The following is a 24,137-nucleotide window of genomic DNA, read 5'->3' on the forward strand; positions in this document are numbered from 1 at the left end:
ATTTATTTATTATGTATACAATATTCTTTCTATGTGTATGCCTGCAGGCCAGAAGAGGGCATAGGACTCAGACTTCATTACAGATGGTTGTGAGCCACCATGTGGTTGCTGGGAATTGAACTCAGGACCTTCGGAAGAGCAGGCAATGCTCTTAACCTCTGAGCCATCTCTCCGGCCCCCTTATTAACTAATTCTTACATCTTACATTAGCCCATTATTCTTGTCTGTGTTGCTTGTGTGGCTTGGTATCTTTCATCAGCAAGGCATTCTAATCTGCATCCTCTATGTCTGGGTGATGACTGCAGACTCACCTTTCCTCTTCCCAGAACTCTCCTGTTCCCGTTGCCCCACCTCTACTTCCTGACTGGCTACTGGCCAATCAGTGTTTTATTAAAAATAATACAAGTGACAGGATAAAAGCCCATTTTCCCACAGCACTCCCCCGCCCTTTTAAAACAAGGACTCTGAATCTAATCTCCTTTGTTTAGCTTTCTTTCTACCATTATCCATAACAACTTGTAACCAGTACTCTAAACAAAGAAAAATATCCATAGTCCATTTTTTGGGAATGTGGATGTAGTTTCTTAGGCTACTTCTTGCTGATTAGGGGCACTGATAATCTTATGGGGACCTAAAGAAAAATTTAGAATTATGATCAAGAGTTGACTGGAGTCTTTTTTAAAATTAATTAATTAATTTTTATTTTTATTAAAAATTTCCGCCTCCTCCCCGTCTCCCATTTACCCCCCTCCCCCCTCCCTCTCCTGTCCAGAGAGCAGTAAGGGTTCTCTGCCCTGTGGGAAGTCCAAGTTCCTCCCCCCTCCATCCAGGTCCAGGAAGGTGAGCATCCAAAGAGGCCAGGCCCCCCCAAAGCCAGTATGCGTAGTAGGATCCAGATCCAGTGTCATTGTCCTTGGCTTCTCAGCAGCCCTCATTGTCTGCCATGTTCAGGGAGTCCGGTTTTATCCTATGCTTTTTCAGTCCCAGTCCAGCTGGGCTTGGTAAGCTCCGAATAGATCAGCCCCACCATCTCAGTGGATGGGGGGACCCCTCGCAGTCCAGACTTCCTTGTTCATGTTTTCCCTCCTTCTGCTCCTCATTTGGACCTTGGGAGCTCAGTCCGGTGCTCCAGTGTGGGGCTCTGTCTCTATCTCCATCCATCGCCAGATGAAGGTTCTATGGTGATATGCAAGATAATCATCAGTATGGCTATAGGATCTGGCCTTTTCCGACTCCCTCTCCTCAGCTGCCCACGGAACTAGCTGGGGGCATCTCCCTGGATACCTGGGAACCTCTCTAGAGTCAAGTCTCTTAATAATAGGCAGCAGTCTTGAAGCTGTTCTGGATATAGACCTCTGACATCTGGGCCATCTGCTCCTATCAGAGATTTCTCAGGGGGTCTTCCTTGATCAAACCTGGTTTTTCTTAACCCAGAATGAATCCACAGCCTCTCATTTCCTGTGGAAACAAAAGCAAAAACCTCTTCTCCAAAGTAAAATATTTTTTGACTTCAATTTTGAAGTCAAGGCATTTTCAAAATACCTATCTTGGGTTAATCCATCAGTATTTTATAATCAAATGTTTTTTAGCAGCTATTGCTTCTTCCTCAGCCATCAAACAATTCAAAGACAACACAGTATACACAGTATCCAGATTCTCTGTGTATTTTCCATCTTTACATGCCTTTATTTTAAACTCTATTTCTTTTATTTTTAAGTTTTGTTTTTTTGAGACTAGGTTTCTGTGTAACCTCGGTTGTTTGTTTTTGTTTTTAAAGACAGTTTCTCAGTCTAACAGCCTTGTTAACAGCACTCACTCTGTAGACCAGGTTGTCCTTGAACTCACAGAGATTCACCTGCCTCTGCCTCCCACGTGTTGGGATGAAAGGTGTTTGCCATCACACCTTGAATTCACAGAGATCTGCCTGCCTCTGTTTCCCATGTCATCACAAATTGTAACCTTTGATTCAGAATTTATAGAAATTATCTACCTTATTTTCTGATTCCTTTGTGTCAAGAAAGTCAGTAGGCATCCAGCTGACATTTAACACTGTGGGTGCGTTTCGACTTTGAGCAATGCTTTTGTTGTGTTAAAACCTACTACACTTAGGTACTTTTTTATCAGCAATTGTAAGAGAAACTATAAATATCATAAAGAGACACTAAAGCATGTAAAATCTTTAATTTTTTTGAGACAGGGTCTCACTTGTAGCCTTGGCTCAGCAGAAACACATGATGTGGATGATTCTAGATCACAGACATCTGTCTGCCTCTGCCTTCAGAGTGCTGGGATTAAAGGCAAGAACCGTCACACTCTGCCACATGGCAGGCTCTTAAACCTACTTTTTAAATGCCTGGTATCAGATAAATCATGTGTTTATCTCTTTTATTCTCCTAGGGAGTCTTCAGCTGTTAGTTGATCTATCAAAGTGTTTTGATTTTTGAATAACAGAAAGCTATTTGGCAAAGAGGAAATACCTTTCTTGCATTGTAGGTTAAAGCACGAGCTACTACTCGAGAAGTGATGGCTACATACACCATCGAAGACATAGTCATCGAACTCATAATACAGCTGCCCTCCAACTATCCACTGGGTTCCATAACAGTGGAAAGTGGGAAGAGAATTGGGGTGGCTGTGCAGCAGTGGCGCAACTGGATGCTGCAGTTGAGCACTTACCTCACGCACCAGGTATGCTTCTGCTTATGTTTGCCATTCAGATCAGAGACCATCTGTTTGAGGAGCAGCTGAGCACAAGGTTCCTGGCTAAACACAAATACTTTTTGTTGTTGTTGTTTCCATTTTGGTTTTTCGAGACAGGGTTTCTTTGTAGTGTTGGTGCCTGTCCTGGAACTCGACCTGTAGACCAGGCTGGCCTTGAACTCCCAGAGCTCCTCCTGCCTCTGCCTCTGCCTCCCACGTTCTGGGATTAAAGGCATGTGCCACCATCACCTGGCACAAATATATTCTTAAGTGACCTGAAGCTGCCATCTCTGCTTTAATGCTCAAAGCTCTGTCATTAATTTTCTGTTGTTTGGCATGGATGGGCTTTATTCCACTGACATTGCAGAAGATGTAGAACAACATTTGGAATTAAAGAAATTGAGGGACTGTCTTATGAGGAACTAGGTTGATGAGTGTTTTCACAGTTGCTTTTATCCTGCATTTAAACTTTCCTTTGAGCTTTAAACTAATATAAATCGTAAGTTTTGTGTGTATGTTGTAAAGTGCGTGTGTGTATATATATACATAATACATATATATACATACACACACACACACACACACACACACATTGTACTTTAGAGTAAAGGAAATTATTTTAAAGCAATTTGGCATTCCGTTATGTAAATCGATTGAGGCCAGGTGTCATCACTGTCAGTTGAAAATAGAAAATGTCTTTTTCTGTTTTTAAAGACCATCTTCTGTTTTTTCACTGTATGTTGAGCACACCCACTCTTATGTTCCCTCCCCGACTCGCTGCTGCAGACACGTAGCTCCCCTGCCTCCTCCTCTCCTCTCTTTTATGTCATAGCCATCCATCCCCGCACTGAGTCCACTTAGCGCTGCCTGCTGCACTTGCTGATCTTGTTGGCTTGACCTTGTGCAGGTTGCCCTAGGTGCAATGAGTTCTTAAGTGCAGGAGCCATGTCCTGTCCACCTCATATCCTCTGGCGCTTACAGTCTTTCTGCTCCTCTTCCAGGATGTCACCTAAGCTCTGAGTGGTTGATGCAGATGCCTCACTTAGGGTTTAGCAGTCAAATGTCATTTATTCTCTCAGCGTTTGACCACTTTTGAGTCTTTATATTGCTGCTCACCTGAGAAAGAACATCACTTATCTGTGAGCTTAAAACATAAGTGTTTAGAAGGAAGTTTAAAAACATGCTTGTCATTTAGCAAAATAATAGGGCTGTGGAGTTTTGATCAGGTTTACAGAACGGGACTTGAATCCCCGCCCCCGTTCACCCCCCCACCTCCCCCACTCTCCCCCACCCTCCCCCACCGCAGCCCCCCGTGAAGCAGGCACAGAGCCGAGGGGAACGCTGTTGCTACCCCACAGCAGTCTTTGTGAAGCAGGCACAGAGCCGAGGGGAACGCTGTTGCTACCCCACAGCAGTCTGGCACTACTGCACAGCAGGCAGGCCATCTCGCCTATGCTGGAAGACAGTTGATGTCCTTCCTCCCTCAGTGGCCTGCACGGCTCTTCTGGCACCGTGAAATAGGTAGGAAGTGTTGAGGTCAGTTCTAGCTTGACTTCTCTATGTTGTGCACTAAAGTGCGTTACGGTCTTCTTATCTCATTCTGGTAGGTAGCACGGGCAGTAATATAGCCTTTGTTGTTCGGGGCCTCTGGGACCTTGCTAATAAACCATTCATGTAAAGGTAGCATTACATTCAATTTTTTTAAATTATTTTTTTTAAAAGAGAATACAGTTTGGGAACGGGTAGGTGGTGTGGGAGGGTCTTCTGTCTATGTGTTACTTTCATTGGTTAAATAAAGAGACTGCCATGGCCTAGTTGATAGGGTGAACTCAGGTAGGCGGGGAAGACAGAACAGAATTTTGGGAGAGAGAAAGCAGGCAGGGAGAGCCGCCATGGAGCCAGCCGCCAGGTCAGACATGCTGAATCTTTCCCAGTAAACCACGGCCTCCTGGTGACATACAGATTATTAGAAATGGGTTGAATCAAGATGTCAGAGTTAGCCAATAAGGGTCTAGAGCTAATGGGCCAGGCAGTAATCTAATTAATTACAGATTTCCGTGTGATTATTTCGGGCATAAGCTAGCCGGGTGGCCAGCCAGCCCCGTGTAAGCCAGTCAGGCTGTGGGAAGCGGCCCGCTCCTCTGTACTACAGGTAGGTAGGTGGAGGCAGATCTAAGCTGAGACTGGGGAGGAGCTGATATGTTCAAAATACATTGTGTGAAATTCTCAGAGATTAATAGAAAGCCTAAATAAAGTACACATTTATGTAAACAATTTTAAAATGATTTTACAAGGTATGGTTTCTACAAGTGTTTCTCATACACTCTTAGCTTCAGTTCACCCACTTCCAAACCCCCCTTTTCTTCTGTGCCCCTGCCTGAGTCTCACTTAAACTTTTAACCCCCAGAATTTCCTGTAAAAACTGTTTTTATTGTGAAAATTTTTTTTTCTCTAAAAATTCAGAGATTATTTAGGAAAGTTAGGACATAATATATCCAACCAGATTATCTTCTTTCAGAATTCATTTCAGCTTTGAAATTTATGGGGTTGAATAAAGTAACCTTTGGAGGCTTCCCATGTGGTCACTCTTCTTCCTCTTCACTGACAGAACGGAAGCATTATGGAAGGCTTAGCACTGTGGAAGAACAATGTGGACAAGCGTTTCGAGGGTGTTGAAGACTGTATGATCTGCTTCTCAGTCATTCATGGTTTCAACTACTCTCTCCCCAAAAAAGCCTGCAGAACATGCAAGAAAAAGTTCCACTCAGCTTGCTTGGTAAGGCAAAGAGAAACTTCTCCTATTTCTTGTGCTGTGTATTGTGTGATCTTTATTTGGAAGACACTGAGTAGAGCAGGTAAGATGGCTCAGCAGGAAGGAAAGGCGCTGGAGAGAAGCGAGCTGACCAGAGTTGTTCTCTGATCTCAGGCCCTAGTCACTGCACACCCTGTCTGTGTGAAGGAGGAGACATTAAGAAGTGAATCTTCAAAGTCTGTAAAAGATTACGTGTGATTTACTGAGGTGGAACATGAAGCTCCTTAATGAGGGTGTTCTCATAGACCTCTTAACATTCAGTGAACTGACGGTCTCCTGAGCTCTAGACCAGGTCAGGAGGTTGCAGACTCCACTCTGATCATCATCATCATCAGAGCCTTTTATCCTGTGTAAACATACTAAGCACAGTGGTTGAGCCATTTCTTCGGAGCTCTTCCTTCTAGCTTAGTTTTATGCATGAGCCTAAGTATACGGGCCAAGGTCATAGTGTAGCCTCCAGAAAGTTATGTTCATTCTTAGTATGTTCCCGTGTTCATTTTACATTTACAGCTTACCATATAGAAAAGCTTTAAAAATTTATCCTAATATTAAAATCTTTTTTTTTTTTTCAGTACAAATGGTTTACATCTAGCAACAAATCTACTTGTCCACTCTGTCGTGAGACCTTTTTCTGAGGTTTTTTAAATTGTAAGTTGTTCCTGCAATAGGTGAAGCCAGAGGCCCTGGATTTGGCTCCATCTTGAAGTAATGACTTGAAGAAGCCAGTGAGCATGACACAATTACCATCTCTGCTCATATGACCTAAAATCAGGCTCACTTCTTTCGAGATTGCTTTGTAAATTTTTTGAAACCTTTTTCTTTTACAAGAGAACATTACATATTTGAGAGAAAATATTTATATTAATGGTTTAGTCTCTTTGTATATTTTAAAATAAATATATCTCTTCTCAAAAATACCTAAATTATAGAACTGAAATTTGTGAAAGCATTAGCTATATTATAACTTATAAATCATCAAGTTTGTTGGTCTGTGTTGTAGAACAGTCCAAGTGTAAAGGAATTGAGAGCTGTTTTACATCCATAGATAAAACTTAAGATTTGTTTGTTAGTGATGATGGAAAAAATTAGAAGTTACTCTGATTTTCATACTTATTTTAATGATAAAGTGACACTAAGCTATTTACATCCATATCCAGAGCTGTTTGAAGAATGCTCTGAAATCTCACACGGAAGAAAGAACTGAACTCTAAGGGGCTCTGTCAAGAATTATGAAGTTTATAAATTATATCCATGACATTGACCTTTTGTTTGTGAAAGAATTATTTCCATATGTTAATGAGATTTGAATTGTAAATTTGTGAGTGGAGTTGTTAGTTTAGTAAGTCTCCAGAGAGTAGGAATTTGAGGTAAGCAGCTATTTGAGTATTTGTGAAGTAAAATGGTAGCGGAATATCAAGAAAGGAACAGATAAGTATGCTTACTAAAGCATGATATCTGCAAAAACCAGGATTTCCAAATACTCAAGGAGACTTTAAATTTTGTAGCAAATTTCGCTATCCTTACTGGCCATCATTACACCAAATCAGGAATTTGGGGACTAATTATTTAAAACCATAAGAAAGGAAGGATTTAGTAAATAAATAAAATTAAGTCTTTAGTTTTTTGTTTTGAGACAGGAGTTCACTATGTAGCTCTGGGCAGGCCTGGAACTCGGAGATCTGCCTGCCTCTGCCTCCCAAACTCTGGGATTAAAGGTGTGTGCTGCCAAGCCTGATGAAATGAAGTCTTAGTGGGTTGAAGTGTGTAAACATGTAGAAAACTGCCTTGGCTACAGTACCATTGCCTTTAAAACCTGCATCCAAAGTATGAGGTATGGAAGTTCAGATCTTAGACTAATTTTATCACAGTCTTCCATTTCGTATCTAGCAGTTAGGACACTTAAAAGGTCAGTTCATCTTGCAAATGTTTAATTAGAAGGGTGCAACTCGTGTCAAATAAAATTATTGCTCACCATCAGTTGGTCAACATGACTGTTATTGAAATAGTATGAATTTGGTCAGGATTGCAGTCGAGAGTGAGACTGTGGGCTACAGATGCAGCATTGGGTTGTCTGTCTCCTGATTTTTTTCTGTGTAATATTTATCATCTTACAGTCTTGAGGTTCGGAGATGGAGTGAAGTGTAGATATCAAAATCTACTACCTCTTCTTAACCCTTCAAACATTCTCTTACCTTTCTACGTCTGCCTCCGACATAAGAATCTCAAGGATTGTGTAACAGCCCTGTGAAAATCATTCTTTCTTTTTAAAGTGGCTTTACAATAAAATTTTCTTTATAACCCTTCCAGTATTGGTTCTTCTTGACTTCTGACCCAAAGTTCAAGTAGAAGAGAGACAGGGCAGCAGGTTAGGCGGGAGGACTCTTCCTACTCGGGATTCTGAAGACATCCTGTACGATTTGTGTGGAGAGTTGTCAGCGCAGCACCGCCCTACACTAAAGGAAGCTTTCCAGAAGCAAGACTGAACCCAGGTTTCCGCACTCAGGTTTCATCCTTTAGCTGTGCTGACACTCAGACAGGACGCCAGCCTTGAAAGTTTTAGCATGACAAGATCTTAAAATTGTCTAAGTAGCAAAGCCCCAGTACAGATTTACTTAAAACCCCAAACTAAATAGCAATTTTTAAAATTTATTTTTAATTTCTTATTTTTCTCATGTATATACATTTTTGTGGTTTAAATGTTAATACATGGCAATTTTTAAGGTGTGAATAATTATTTGATTATTATGCCATTAAATTCTTTCAAATTACAAAATATTTCAAATATACAGAAAATAGTAATTATTATAAACCCTTGTTCTCTTCCCATACTATTTTGCCATATTTGATTCTTCTTTTTAAAGAAATAAAATGTTTCTCTTGTATTCTATGACCTATTCTTCCTTTTCAGAGACAGTTTACTGTTCTGAAGTTTGTACACTTCCTTCCTGTTGGAGGGTTCATAGTTTATGCTATGCTTGTATCCATAAATGATATGTAGTTTTTTTTTTTTTTTTTTTTTTTTTTTTTTTTTTGCTTTAAGCTTCAGGTCCTTTCCTGCTGTGCCATCTTCTGCAGCATGCTTCTTCACCTGTCAGCTATTTAGCATCACACCTGCCAGTCCCCCTAGGAGCTATTTTGGCAATTTCTGCTCCTTTGAGCCATTGCTGTAGGATGTGCTCTTTATCGTCTTTCTCAGCAAATGTGGTAGGTGCTCTGGAGGCATGAGCTACAGTGAACTCCAGGTGACAGGAAGTGCGAGCCGTTGGTTTACATGATGTCACATTGCTCTTTAACTTAGCTACATGTTGGCCCCTCTCACAGGACAGACAGTAAGGGTTCTGGTTTGTACTTGTCTTTCACGCTTAGTCTTAATGCAGTTGTCTGGCTTCTAGTTGGAGAATGTGAGCTAGGCAAGCATTGTATAACTGTGCTACATTCCCATCATCTTCGTTATGATTCATATTTTCCTTGCTGATCATTATTTTACAAACATGTCCACAACTTATGTTTATATTTCTATTAGGTTACTTGTATTTTTAAGCTAGTCACATAATGCTTTACTATCTAGTCAAGCTTGTCTTCAACATGGTATTAATTTTACATTTATTTACATTTTATTAAAATTTTCCACTTAATTAAATTATCATTCCTTTCCATTTTGATTGAGCCATGTTTTTTGTCTTAACATTTTTACTAGTTAGGGTTCCCTAGAGGGACACAACATAGAATGAATGTATATATTAGAATGGCTTACAGACTGTGGTCCAACAATGGCTGTCTACCAACGGAAGGTCCAGTAGTTGTTCAGTTTAAGAGGCTGGATGTCTCAGCTGGTCTTCAGTATGTGTCAGAATTAGGGTAGGCCCTAATGCTATTGAAGGAATAGACTTGCCAGCAAGAGCAAGCAGGCAAAGAATAAAAGCTTCCGTCCTCCGTGTCCTTTATATGGGCTGCCAGCAGAAGGTGTGGCCCAGATTAAAGGTAGATTTTCCCATCTCAAAAGATCCAGATTTAAAGTGGGTCTTCCCACCTCGAATGGTTTAGTTAAGAGAAGCCCCTCCCAGATGTGCCCATCCACTTGAGTGATAGTAAGCTCCAGTCGACAGCAGTCAGCACAGCACCGAAAGTTTGGTTACTCCCAGGCGGCTCTTTTGCCCTCACCAAAATTTACCTTATGGGTCTTATAACCCGACTGTTTTTTGTTTTTTTGTTTTTTGCTCCAAATTAGAGATAAAAGAAATGCTATGTATCTGTGATGGAATCCTTCAGTGTCTATAAATTTGTCTTTCCATTTTCCAGATATCCCTTACAAAAGGTCTTATTAAGGGTGCTCATCTGTCTTTGGTAGCTTTGACTTATTTGCTGTGAACGTTGAATAAGGGCTCCTTTGAGTAACACCAAGGTGTCCTGTAATTTGTGTCTTTGATACCCAGATTCAGTAGGGTTATTTGGGATAAGAGACAATTTAGTTTCACTGAATTAGCACATGAAGTAATGGGCTTCACTATGGCATTTCAAGTGTGTTACTACACTATGCCATTTCATTCCTTCTCAGCATCAGCTGGAGACATGGATACTGCTTCTCTCCATAGCAGTCTGGTGAACATAATGCACAGCAAAAGAAGACATGCCAGGGCTTCCTCAGAGTTCCTGTACTCTAACACCGCAGGCATTTGGTATGCATCAGACTGGGCCCACACTGCTGTCCCCGCCCCCACAGGATTTGGGACACAAACCAATGAAGACATGCCAGTGTTGATACTAATTGCTGTGCCATGGTAATGTGCGCTGCTCTTGTGCAGGTTTTGCCTGCCAGCAGTGAAACTGTAGCTGAGAGGTTGCGGGCATGGTCAAGGAGCATCCATTTAGCAGCTTGCTAAAGCTAACAGGTTTTCACCTAATTGTCCACTCCCCAAATGTGGCATACTGGCAGCAAAACCACAGGTTGGGAACAAATGTTCCTTAATACCTGAGAGGTCTCACCAACAACCTGCTCCTCCTACCTACTCTTCAAAGTCCAGGCTGCCATGTGATCCAACATATCCAGTGGTGTTTGAGGTCGTAAGGCATGGCACGGACTCCATACAGGGCCTCTGGCGGCCCCTATGGTTAACTGCATTTGCAGGCCTTTTGGATTCTGGAGTAAGACCCTGCTAATATCACAACTGCTCATGCTTTAAGTGATAGTCCTTGGTCGATACTGTATCTTATGAATAGAGAATATTGATCACCAAGTTATCCTGGCCCTAGTTACTCCATCATGAACTGGGGATTATTACTATCATTTTTATTTGAAAATTTTGTGCATGTATACAGTATATACTAATCATAATCACCCCTCACCCTCCACATCTCCCAACTTCATGCCCTACTTTTAAATATATATATATATATATATTTAAATATATATGTATATATATATGTATGTGTATATATATACAGGACTGGACAAGTGGCTTACTGGTTAAAAGCACTTACTGCTCTTCAAGGGGACCAGAGCTTGATCTCAACACCTGTGTTGGGTGGCTTACAACCACCTATAATTCTAGTTCTAGAGCACCTGACACTGTCTTCTGGATTCCATGGGCACCGGTCCACATGTGGCATATACGCTTTCTTACACAAAATCTTTAAAAGAAGATTAGATTGTATCTGACAAGGTAGTGGTACACGACTTTAATCCCAGCACTCAGGAGGCAGAGGCAGGTGGATCTCTGAGTTTGAGGCTAGTAGCCTGGTCTACAGAGTAAGTTCCAGGACAGCCAAAGCTGTAACAGAGAAACCCTGTCTTGAAAAACAAACCCTTTTTATCTGTATATATTGATTTAACTCACTGAGTCTAGTCAGTGTTCCTATATCCATATGGGTATAGGTTTGTTCACTGAGTATAGGCAATGTGCCAGTCGCCACCCCTAAAAGAAATATCTCAGAGAGGGAAAGTGGCCAAAATCCTTGCAAATTATCATCTAAAGTTACCTCCATAGGACATATGGCTGGATTTTTGAATGACATCACTGGCCTCTGGTGGGCTTTTATGAATAACTATAAAGAAAAAGGCACCTTCCTGATGAATACCTGGTAGCAGTCATTAATGATGTTATCTTGTTCAGAGTTAAATTACACCTATTAAACTCTATGCTTTTATCATATTGTTTATGACAATCCACTGTAACTGTTTCATGTTACCATTGTGTAGAACAAATGCCACCATAAAAGAGTGAACGTTCCTTTATTCCTGCAGTTTACCCTCAAGCCTTTGTCATGTACACACATCAACACACTGCTTTGGAAGGATTCTCAGAACAGTGTATACAGGATGGAATTCATCTGCAGCTTCCTCTTTGCACTCTGTTGTAACCAGCTGCCTCTGGTTCAGGGTCTACACAGGGACTCATTTCATGGCTGTATGTTCAGTGAAATGGACAGCTGAGATTTATTTTAACCCGTGTCCTTTCTGATGGACTTTTAGGGTGGTGTTATTACTTTGCAATTGTAACTAATGCTAAATCAAACATTCTTCCATATATAAATATAACGTAAAATGTAAATTATAAATAGAATATACACATTTGCTTGCAAGTGTACAGAAATACCCACATACTTGAGTCCCTGAAAACAAAATGCCCGAGTTTAACTGTTTCTGTTTTTCAGCTTTGTTTTCTTTGTATGCATGTTTTGCATTATGTATGTAATACCACATGTGTGCCTGGTACCCTGAAGGTCAGAAATGGCCAGGATCCCTTGAAACTGGAGTTATGGGTGGCTATGAGCCACCATGTGGGTGCATTAGCAGCCAGTGCTCTTAACCTCTTAGCCATTTATCCAGCCCTCAGCTTTTTTTTTTTTTTCTTTGCCCCTCCTGAGACAGGATTTCTCTGTGTAACAGTCTAGGCTGTCCTGGATCTCGCTCTGTAGACCAGGCTGGCCTTGAACTCAGGTCCGTCAGCCTCTGCCTCTCCTGTGTGTTCAGATTAAAGGTATGTGTCATGACCACCCTGACTCCATCTTTTTCTTTATGACACATTCCTGATAAACTTTCTTGGCCAGGGAATGACGTCCGTCTTGAACTGGGTGAGTGCATTCCGCTTCAGGCAGTTCTTGGGCATTCTGGTGGCTTTCGGGACACTAGGACTTGCTGAACCTGAGGACTGACAGGATTTCTTGGCCTGCTTGCCTGCAAAGTGCTGTGGTCCCTTGCAGACCTTTTGTCTTCAGTGTTTTAAAAATTTCTTCTAAAATGAAGAAACAAAAAACAATAAAACCAAAAGGTAAAATTTAGTCCAATCATTTGGTGATATGCATGACCTCTGATCAATTTGATTAGATGATAAAAATATTAAATTCCTCTGATTAAACAATGTATACCAAATAATGTTTGTTAACTCAAGCTAGGACTTCAGGGAAGTGGGACACATATTACTAAGATGTTCTGAGGATTCTGATTAGGGCCAGTGTGTAGTGGTGGCCTACTTCAGACTACACAAGATCATTAGTTAACCTTGCTATAGCAAGTGATCACATTTTTAGCTGGTTGGTGCCAATCTCTGCCATATATCCTTTCTGGAAAGGTCAATGAGAATATGAACAAACTGAATCCTGACATTGCCCAGAGAAAGTAAACAAGTTTACTTCTTTTGGAAATAAAACCTAGGGCTGGAAAGATGGCTCTGTGGTTAAGAGCACTTACGGCTCTTTCAGAAGACCTGGGTTCAAGTCTCAACACTCACATGATAGTTCACAACCATCTATAACTATAGTTCCAAGGGATCCAATCCTTTCTTCTGGTGTTCTTAGGCTTCTGCACACACATGGTGCACATACATGCACTCAGGTAGACACACATATTAAAAAGAAAAACCCTTCTAAGAAAAATTGAACTAAGAAAAGACTGAACTAAGAATATAGTTCCAAATAACCCCTTCACATACAATAAATGGATTATGTCTTTATCAGTTGGCCCAAGGATCCGTAGACCACCTGCGCCAAATATTACAGGCCATTGCCAAAGCTAGTTCACCTTACAGTCTTGAGGGTTCAGACCATATTGCTGAAGCCTAACTGGTACTCGACTGGAAACTTCATCTCTACGGGCTAGTGTTTAGTGTCTGGAATCTACACTGGGGTAAAGTCCCATCCAGCTGTGAGGCCTGTGAATGACAACAGTGACCTGCCTGCAAGGCCTCCCACGGTGCACGTTGTGGGAGTAACCCTCGTTTTCTGTTGTTACTGCTGGGATGTGAGGCCTGCCCCATGAGAAGGAGCCCACACTGGGGGCCAAGTGATATTTGAAGTTTATGAAGAAGACAATAGTTTTTGTTTTTCGAGACAGGATTTCTCTGTAGCTTTGAAGCCTGTCTTGGAATTTGTCCTGTAGACCAGGCTGGCCTCACAGAGATCACCTGCCTCTGCCAGAGTGCTGGGATTAAGACAATAGTTTTTAACACATAAACATTTATCCTCTTAAAAGTCTTCTTTCAATGTGAACTTCTAGCTAAGCTGTTGTTAGTGATTAAATTGCTCAACAGCTCAGGCTACTTTATAAGTTTCAGTTTTCTACACTGAACTGTCATCAAAAAATTAGACAGGTAACACGAAGCTGTTATTACCTGGATTGTTTTCTTTTATAGTAACTAAGTAGAACAGCCCTCTCGGGGAGAGGAGGTCTGAAGCCAGCGGGAAGAATCTGTCCATGACTTCCCGGCCGTTTCTGCCACCAGCCCACGCTGCTTCTATTCCGTGACTTCCTACCTGTCACCAATCAGAGAGACTTGATTCAAGTTTGAGATTGCAATCCTTTTGACATTAAACATCACCAAACAAGTGCATTCCAAATGAGTGTACCTTGGCTTCTGAATGTTACTCTGCCAAACTCCTAAAGTCCTTATGCTACAAGAGAGCACGTGATTATCCAACAACTAAAACAGCACGCTGGGTGTGCTGGACACACTGCAGTCTCCATGCTAGAACACGAGTGAGAAGATTGCAATTTCCAGGCTGACCTGAGCTACATGGTGAGACCCTGCCTCAAAACTCAAGGGACAGGACTGCATGCATGCAGCTCTGGGCTCAGTCAGGACCAGAAGTATATTATGACGAAACCACTGAAAATTAAGTTCAATGCTGACAACTTTTTTCCTATTTCTTGTTGTGGCCTTTACCCATATTTGATTTTAATTTTATATATAATCATGTTTTCTGTTTTTAGTCACTTAATATGGCATAGGTTTCCCAATTTAAAATAATTCCTTTGTAATCATACACATAAATTTTACAAAGCAAAAAAATCCTGCTTATAAGGGTAGGTTTTCCAAGCTTGTCTGCCCCTCCGCTATCCTCAACAATTCTGTATTTAACTATGTTTTAGAATGCAGGATTGTTCCACATTCTTTTCTGCGTCTTTTAGTGCATGTGATGTTATGTTAGCGTGTGTGTGTGTGAAGGTCAGACAATCCTTGCCTTCCACCTTGTCGGAGATGGGGCTCTCTCCTGCTTACCACTGCATGGGCCAGGCCAGCACCCTGTGGGCTTCCCACTAGTGTGCACTTCCACGAAGCTTTGACATGGCCCTCACGCTTTCACCAGCGTCTCATCCAGGAACCCATCTCCACAGCCGTCACTCACAGCATCTCGAGTACCTCTCGTTTCCTCTGGTATAGTTCTAATTCATTATTTATGGTGGTACAGTACCTTACTGAAGGAATATCGTATTTAGGTAGTCTTTGACATTTGTTTATCTATTAATTTCCTTTGAATCTTAATTCTGATTATTCCCAGACCCATTAACTCCACTTTAGCATCAGATTTTTCCTTTTGGAGCCCTCTGCTTTTCTTCTGAGCCCGCTCCTGTTCAGGACTCCCATCTCTGTTTACTCCAGTGCTTTGTGGGAACTTGCTGTTGAGCAGGTGTCGTGGTTTGGACCAGTCCCCATCTGGCCTCTCTAGTCACTGCTCCAGAATATAGTAGGACTTCCTGTGATAAGATTCCAGGCTAGTAAGCCCCGTTTATCTGCTTATAATGGAGGAGATGACTCCTCAGGAACTTCTGGCACCACCCCAACCCTGAGGCTAAAGAAGAGAGGATTCCACTTCAAAAGGAGCAGGCAGGTGTTCCCTTCTGTTTGCTTGCTGCCCGGGTGTCCACTCTTGGTTCCTCAGAGACCACAGGTATAACCCACAGCACTTTAGTTCACGTTTCTGAATGTGACAGTGAGTCTAGCCACAGAGCTCAAGCACCAGCTCTTAACTGTGTATCTCTACATCATTGATTTCAACCTCTCTGATTTCATTTACTTTGTCTTTATACTTTATGGCCTGAAATCATTGTTTTCATTTAGTTTCCAGACTAAAGTTTTTTTAAATTTTAAAAAGATCAGTGTGTGTTTGTGTGTACTTGTGGAAATCGGAGAGCCTCTGGAAGACAGTTTCCTCCTCCCATGTGGGTTCTGGGTTAGAACTCTGATCATCAGTCTTGGTGCCAAGCACCCTTGACTTGCTGAGCCATCTCGCTGGACCTGTGCTTGGCCCTATCTAATCATTCAGCTCTGGGAATTAACCAGATGTGCTAGGATTGCAGAAGCACTAGGGCATTGCCTGTATGTCTCAGCAGATGTGCGGGTCAGGAGATACACTTAGCTTACTGCTCCAGCTGGGAATACACTGGGACTCCAGTGGGTCACCATATCCTCTGAATTGTTTCTTCACTGACTGAGATTATTACGGTGAATTAACCATCCTTCCGCACACACAGGCTCATATTGACATTAAATAGATTATAAATGTAATAAACCTTTGTCCATTTTAGTTTTTATCCTGCTGTTGAATGATTTGTGGTTTTGTGGAGACGGTCTCACTGTGTGGCCTGCGCTGACCTGGAACTCAGAAGTCTGCCTCCTGAGGTAGGCACCACCACACCCAGCTATTGATTGATTTTAAAATTAGATCTTCAGGGCTGAAACACTGTTAACTGTATTTACTGATTTATTGTGTGTATGTGTGTGGGTGTACATGTGGACAGAGGGCTGTCTTTTGCTCACTGTCACCTCTGGGCTGGACTGAACCATTGTTATCACAAGGTTCATTTCCATAGCTTTTTCTTGAGCATCCAATTCATATAAGAAATGTAATCCCCTATTGATATGCTGAAAGTATTTGGAGGTGGGTTGAGTAGGGGGTCATGAGGGATTAATTAGTCCATGCTGAAAAGGAGAAGAGAGCCACATGTTTAGGAATGGTTCCTCATTCTCAGCGTATGATGTCTCTGTCATAATACAGCAGGAAAGCCTTGGCCACAGCCACACACCCCGAGACTGGTCTCCTCAGCCTCCAGACTGTGAGAAATACATGTATTAATTAAACAACCTATGGTACTTGATTATAGAAGCAGTGAACAGAATATATGACACTGTAGTGCTGTTCCCTCAGACTGTGACTTACTTTCTGGTTCTTAGTTCATGTGAGCACAGCCAGAGCAATTGCAGTGGAAGTGGGCATAGTATTTACCAGCTTTGCCAGAGAATAATCACCAAAGACTATATCAGGCAGAGTTAAAGAGAAGCCAGTGCTCATCTATTATTGAACTATGTGCCTTCACCTTCTGGGGGAATGGTGATTTGGCTTCCCTATGAAAGATCAGGATTGGTCCCACACTTTTCATTTCTGATAATGACAAGGGATGAAACCCAAGACTCTGAAAAGGACATTGTTGGTGAATTTATAGTTGATTAGAAGTTATTTTTAAAATTTGCATTATAAATTTGTTGTTTATGGTAATGGATCAGTTTCAACATCATGGCCTGACCTGGGTGAGAATTCTGACTAGATGCGTCACATTCTGTCCTTCCGTCAGTATTCCTCTCCTTCTGGGTTACAATGTCTGGTGTGAGAACTTCTGTAGTCAGAGGAGTGTTGTTAGCAGCAGAGACCAAGTCAGCCCACGTTTATCTTGTCTCACACAGCAGCTGGAGCCCGACTACATCCTGCTGCGGCCCTTACCTCTTCAGGCGGAGTCACTACGTAGGGGGGGTTAAACACCAGCAGGTCGACTTTCCCCTTCAATCTGGGCAGCAAGCCTTGGACCTGAAGACAGCAACAATACAGTTTAAGCTGGATTCTGGCTTAAATAATAAGTCTTTAAAAATACTCTCCCTGTTTTCAGTGGGGGAAAGTACTTACAGACAGAAGCGTTCTCACGCAGGCGCAGTTTATATGAGTAAAGCGGAGAGTGAGCAGACACCGCGCGAGGCTTCTATCAACAGTGCATGTGCGCACTCTGGCTCACATGAGGGCACGAGGGCGAGCCGAGCCCTAATTCTGTAAGACACATTCCCTGTAGATCCACGAAGGACTCTACAACATCTATGCTTTAATCCCAGCACTCGGGAGGCAGAGGCAGACGCATCTTTGTGAGTTCGAGGCCAGCCTGGTCTACAAGAGCTAGTTCTAGGACAGGCTCCAGAGCTACAGAGAAACCCTGTCTCAAAAAAAACAAAATAAAAAAAAAAGCACTCAAGCACGTGTGTGTTTGTGTGTGTAAGGTCAGATGACAACCTTAGTATCTTCCCTAAGGAACTTTCTAGAGTGGTTGGCTGGAAAGATTCCAGGAATCCACCAGTCTTCACTTCCCATTTAGCTCTAGCAGGGTGTACAAACAACACGCCACCATGCCTGGCTTTTTATATTCATTCCTGGGATCTCACTTAGGTCCTTGTAATGCAGACACGGTACCAACTAAGGTGGCACCCCAGGTCCCAAGGGAAATGTTTTATAAGATAACACAGAATGTATCTGAACGACACAAAACACCAAGGATGGACTGTTTTTGCTTCTTCAGTTACTTGTAAATATTTTGACTGATAGAATTGGACATCAGAGCAGGGAGCATTGAACACAATAATCAGAGACTGCAAACAATCAGCATTCGACACTTTTTTATGGCTCAGTTTTCCATGGAACAAGAAAAAAAAAAAAGAAGAAAAACCCTCCACAATTTTGGGTGTTTGTGTGATTCAAAGCTACCTCATTTCCAGTCACAACATCTAAGCATTGGGCATATACTGGACTGATTATGAACACTGAACATATATTACAAAGTGATATCTGAGACTTTCCTGATCCAGATTTCTATAGTCAATCCAGTTTTAATTATCCTAATAAGTCTGGTAACTTGTAACTCAAAGATAACTCCTAGGATCTCTTTTTGAGAATGTGCTTGCAAAAGTAATTCTTTTTCCTCTTTATAGGGGAACAATAGCCTATTCTTTGAAGTAATTTGGATACAATTTTGCCTGCAAACCAAAAGATGATTCATCTGCTCCTGCAACAGTCCAAAAATGAGGGAATAACTCAGTGTGTGTGTATGTGTGTGTGTGTGTGTGTGTGTGTGTGTGTGTGTATGCACAACACTTTGTTTTTGATTCCATAAAGAAATTAAACTTCTTAAAAGAACTCTAAAATATATGTTCCAGGAATGCTGGCTCACGAAACTGGAGAAGGTTTGCTTTGTAACTCCCAGAGGCTCCTGAAGCACTACCCAGCTCTCGAGGAGTAACTGCAGGCTGAATAGTACAAAAACGAAAAGGACAAAAATCTTAGAAACTAGCAGGATATACTATCACACCGTGAACCTGAGTTTGCATTTGCATTTATTAAATAAAATCAACCTTGGGTCAGGGGGCAGAGCTAGCAACTAATTGACAGAAAGTAATCATAGAGAGTCAGACAGTATCTGGAAGACAGAGAGACACACAGGACACAGTAGGGAGGGTCAGACAGTATCTGGAAGACAGATAGAGAGACGCACAGGACTTTGAGTGTGGCAGAGCAGGACAGCCTTTTTCTGACACCAAGAGGGAAGGTCAGCTAGTTGCTCCTCAACCTCTCTGAGCTAGCAGGTTTTCACCTCAGCCTCTGACTCCTGAGTCTTATTGATAAAAAGAACACTAGAGATTTAGTTAGAACTACATTTGGTGGCAGGGGCAGGAGGTTCCAAACTGGGAGCTATTGGAGCAATTATTGGCTGAAACAGCCAATTATTCAGGCACAGCTGCTGTGCTGGAGCTAAAACAAGAGACTCTTGAAATTAAAATGTATTTAAATAAAACCAAGGACTAGTATAGGCATCTGCAGCCAGGCCTAGTCAGTTTCCAGCCTTCACATCTCTAAGAATTGAAAAATAAGTGAAAGAGGCTCTAGCAAGTGTTAAATGCATGCAGCAAAACATGCAGACTTTATTTCCTGCAGAGACACTTTCTGGAGGAACCTTAGGTTAAATGCGAGTCAAAACTCTGGTTTTCTTACACAGAGCACATGAGCAGGGAGAATGGATGTTCTGCCAATAGGTAACAGTTCAACAGGACAACATGGGGCCAGTGAAAGGAAGAGGGGAACTACCAGGTACTTCACGTGGCAGATGACTGAGCAGCCCTTCGTATCACACAACTCAGAATGACAGACACCACGGAGTTTATAAAAGGGAGAGTGTGTTTGGTGTGCACTAACAATTTAAAGAAATACATAGATGCACTTTAAAGACTGTATTCTAAATCTAGAAATAAAGAACAATAATTCTACCGTTTTGATTTGGAGAAAGAGGTCACACTGTGTAGCCCAGGCTAGCCTTAAACTTGAAATTCATCTTACACTCTTGACTACTGGGGATTCCAGGAGTGAGCCACTATGGCCAGCTCGTTTTTACTTTTTTAAAATGTAATCCTGTACTCTAAAAAGAGTACAAGGTCATCTTTGGCTATATAGTTAAGTTTGAGCTAGCCTGGGCAACATGAGACCCTGTCTTATAAAAACAAAAAAAGTTAATTACTAAAGTTTATTTGCACTAAAACCTATTGACCTTCAATTAACTGAGAAGAAATTGATTACTACTGAACAGAGATTAAAGCTCACCAAGTCTGTAATTATTGGCTGAAGGTGGACTCTGTTACAGTGTGCTGTCTCCAGGGTACATGCGGCTGCCTGGGGGTTGATATCAGTGCACCTACAGACAGGAGAAAAAAAATTAGGACCGTGTACAGAAGCAAATTTGTTAGCTATTTTAGGAATTTTTGTTAATTCCATGTGGCACAGAAAAAATTAGGATGTTTTCATAATGGCAAAGAAAAAGCAAACAAAGGCTTGTTACACTGGTGACAAGCACTGCTACAGAATCTGGTCACTCATCTGGAGGAATTTATTAAGTGTGGCTTAAGCCCCCAGCAAAACCGAAATCCAAAGAAACGACTGCTAGGAAACTACAGCTACACAGAATACACCAGAGATCACAGAGCACACGGAACGCACCGGCTCTGTGTCTGGCAAATCTACTGACGGTTTCCTGGGGTTTGTGTTCTCAAGTGCTCTGCGAAGGAACTCAACTCTCCAGGTGTTTTCTAACAGTCAAATGACCTCCCTGCAAATGATCCCAGTAGACAGAACTCGAAATTATGTGGCTCCTAAGATCACACAGCAGGAAGGAGTAAACATGAAATTATAACTGGGGTGGGCACAATTTGTGACTTGAGGCCTTACTGAAACACCACCAGAGACATTTTGTCTACTTAAAATGTTTCACCCAAGCCGCCACAGTCACAGTAACCCAGGAGGTGGGATGAACGTTGTCTACTCACATGTATAAGGCCTGAGGACCTATCATGGAGGCCAGGAATGCAGACACCACACCAGACCCTGCTCCGACTTCAAGGCATATTTCCACTCTAACAACAAAACCAGAATACTTAGTTCATTCCCACGAGCCTATTCTACATAGAGGATGACTCTCATGCAATATAATGTATTTCTCCAGCATCATCATTCACTTGCAAATATATGGGAAAATAAGGGAAATTTACAATTTCTGGCAATCACTTGCCTATGGTTGCATAGCTACACCTGGTAATACTTTAGGTGTGTAACAGACTGTCAATCACCTTGAAGTACTAAATACACCAAGCAGCATGTCCTAGGAGTGAAAGTCCTCTACCTACCTAGACAGATGTAGAACAGACATGCTCTACTAAACTGGGCAAGTACCTCACAGTATGACCTCAAAATGCCAATAATCTTAGCTTTCTCAACTTAAAAGTCTTTCTATTATTTTCCAGTGAAATTATTCCCTCAATGAGTGTACATGTTTCAAAAGCGCCACTTAATTTTTACAGTGTCTAATGACATTCATGGGAATTCCTTGCACTTAAACTTTTCAAACAATAGTCAAGAAGCAGTTACAGGATTTTTAGTTTTAGAACCAGCCACATATCTGAGAAGCCGTTAGTCACTCTAAAGTTTGTGAATCTTTCCAGGTGGTTACTTCTTGGAAATAACCATTACAGTCTCATAATTAGAATTTCAACTCTTCGTAACAAGGTCAGCCCCATTTACAGCATAGTCTGCAATGCAATTTGTAGTTGTAAATCTTTCTGGGCTATTCTGAGCATACGAGTTCTGAGCCAGTGTTCCATAAGATATTCCAGTAACTCGAAATTCTCCACCATCTATGATGAAAGGCTGATTTCAAAAGCATTTTATAGACGAAAAAATATGACAAAGCTTAAGAGGGGTAAGCATGTTGGTTATTTCGTTCTGACGAACCCCAGTTCGAAAATCTTGCCCATTAAGTTAGTGACCCGAATTCTTTCAGCAAAATGTTTTATTAGACTTATTTCGTGTGTGAATGCGTGGGCACGCAGTCCTCAGCACTGCAACTGAACGTCCAAGAACACCCTGTAGGAGGCATTTGTCTCCTCCTGCCATATGGGTCCCGCTCTTGACTCAAACTCTTAACCGAAAAAAAAAAAAAAAATCAACGTGTAGCCTTTGCAACTGTTGTCATTAAAAGTTATGGCCAGTACTTCAACGAATCAGGCTCATGAAGATCCTGCAGTAAGGATGCATGGTAACTATTATATCTTCCCTAATGGTACTAACTACATTTCTAACACTGCAACTTAAAATTCGGTTTCTCAGCTGCAGGAGCGTTTGAAGCGCTCAGTAGTAACATGGCTAATGGCTGTTCCTTGAGAGAGCTGAGTGGGTTTAACATTTCACCATTTGTGTCCTTCCGTTGCCAGAAGATGCTATTTATGCACTAAGTAGCAGGTGAACCCTACGCGAGTTTTACATGGTCACTAAAAAACTTCATATTGGAAAGCAGCAATGTTTCGGGAACACCTTGTTTCTGGCCGTGACACTACGACTGCACACAGGGGCACTTGCGTTCTTCAGATAATAGCCGAAAGGCAAGCAAGTCAGGGTGACCAAAACCCCGGCACGCCGGAAGCTGCTCTTTCACCCCGCTCGGCTGTCAATCACCAGGCAGTGGGCCGACCCACCACTTCCGGAGGAGGCAAGACTTCCGGCTACCGCCCCTGGGACACCCCGCTCTTTCCCGCTGCGGCGCGCACCCCTCCTCGCACCCTGCTAGCTCGGCCGCCGCCGCCTCGAGCGCGTCCAGCAGCAGGAACGTGTCCTCCGAAGGCTCGTACACGTCGCTGAAGGCTCCGCGGCCCACGTGCCCATACAGCGGCGTGGGCACGCTTGGCGCCGCCATTTTTCTCTTCCGCGTCTTGCCCGCCTGCGTTTAGAGTGCGCATGCGTCAAGCTGCGCATGCGCCACGGGGTGGGAGGGCGTTTGGGGCGAAGCGCTTGTGTTTTAAGCGCAGTGCAACCGGCTGCTCGGCTGTCTTGGAACTGATGAATAGTTATATATTTTCCACCCTCTAACATCAGTTTTCATCTTCTGAGCATTTTGTGTGTAGTTTTTCAACTACCCTTATGTTGAGCATCTGTTACTTTTTACTAAGGTGACTGCTGCTTTATTCTAATGACATTTGGAAATGTTTTTCCATTTTTAAATTGTAAGGATTTGCAAAAACAGTGACTACTAAACTGTACTGTTTTTAAACACCTGCACTGTACATTTTGATCCTGATTATGATTACTTTTATTTGCTTTATTTTGTTGTGCAGTCTCACTAGACCCTGCTGACCTGGTGGAACTCGGTGATCCTCCTGCCCGTTTCGCGAGTGCTGGGGCTAGAGGCTTGTGCCACTATGCCCAGTTTAGATTGTTTTTTTTTTAAATTTATTTCTTATTTGAGTATTTCATACACGCATAAAATTTATTTTGTCCATTTTTATTAAAATTCCTGGTGTGAGATCAGCTAGTTTACATACATTTTCAGTTTTTCTGGGTATTGCCCCATTTCTCTCTAAATTAATCATGCTTGTTTATACTTCTGTCGTCTCTTGATTTAATGTCGTTAGATATTTGTTTTAGATTGAGTTGATCTGACCACTGTTGAGGCTAAGCATATGTTCATATGTCTGTTCTTTTGTGCTTACTTGCCCTTTTTGGTGTGAGGGGTGGGCAGTGAGACAAGATATCACTCTATAGCCTTGGCTGGCCTGGAACTCACTGTGTAGACCGTGCTGGACTCTGCCTCCCAGGTCCTGGGATTAAAGGTGTGTGCCACTATGACCGGCTTTACTACTGCTAGTTCTTCTCCTCCTTCTCCTTCTTCTCCTCTTCTTCATTTGTGGTGCTGTGCATTGAACCTACATTTTTGGACATGATATGTATGCACTTCACCCCAAGCTATATTTCCAGCCCTTATTTTTTGTTATTGTTACTTCTTTTT

At 42.1% G+C, this 24,137-nt stretch overlaps 2 protein-coding genes across 8 annotated transcripts in view; one reads left to right on the top strand and one right to left on the bottom strand.

Annotated features, from left to right (window-relative positions):
* Positions 1 to 7,815, top strand: part of Ltn1 (listerin E3 ubiquitin protein ligase 1) — a 65,952-nt gene extending 58,137 nt beyond the window's left edge. Inside the window, exons 28-30 of the mRNA XM_038344342.2 lie at positions 2,494 to 2,688; positions 5,309 to 5,476; positions 6,085 to 7,815. Of these exons, the coding sequence (XP_038200270.1) occupies positions 2,494 to 2,688; positions 5,309 to 5,476; positions 6,085 to 6,147 (426 nt within the window). The 3' untranslated portion in view covers positions 6,148 to 7,815. The remainder of the gene's footprint in view (positions 1 to 2,493; positions 2,689 to 5,308; positions 5,477 to 6,084) is intronic.
* N6amt1 (N-6 adenine-specific DNA methyltransferase 1) lies at positions 1,669 to 23,087 on the bottom strand. Of its 7 annotated transcripts, none has more exons than XM_038344344.1 (6): positions 22,915 to 23,087; positions 21,130 to 21,216; positions 20,411 to 20,501; positions 17,504 to 17,587; positions 14,119 to 14,260; positions 1,669 to 2,763 (listed from the first exon to the last, which is right to left on the bottom strand). In XM_038344344.1, exons 1-6 carry the CDS (start codon positions 23,046 to 23,048, stop codon positions 2,714 to 2,716), a joined length of 588 nt encoding a protein of 195 aa, XP_038200272.1. In that variant the 5' UTR covers positions 23,049 to 23,087; the 3' UTR covers positions 1,669 to 2,713. The 7 variants fall into 7 exon arrangements, with proteins under 7 accessions (XP_038200272.1, XP_038200274.1, XP_038200273.1 ...); XM_038344345.1 differs by lacking the exon at positions 1,669 to 2,763 and adding an exon at positions 7,420 to 7,920; XM_038344343.1 differs by lacking the exon at positions 1,669 to 2,763 and adding an exon at positions 12,404 to 12,744.
* Between the last annotated feature and the right edge of the window lie 1,050 nt (positions 23,088 to 24,137).

This window comes from Arvicola amphibius, chromosome 10 (genome assembly GCF_903992535.2).
Source record: "Arvicola amphibius chromosome 10, mArvAmp1.2, whole genome shotgun sequence".
In the NCBI taxonomy this organism is placed as follows: Eukaryota; Metazoa; Chordata; class Mammalia; order Rodentia; family Cricetidae; genus Arvicola; species Arvicola amphibius.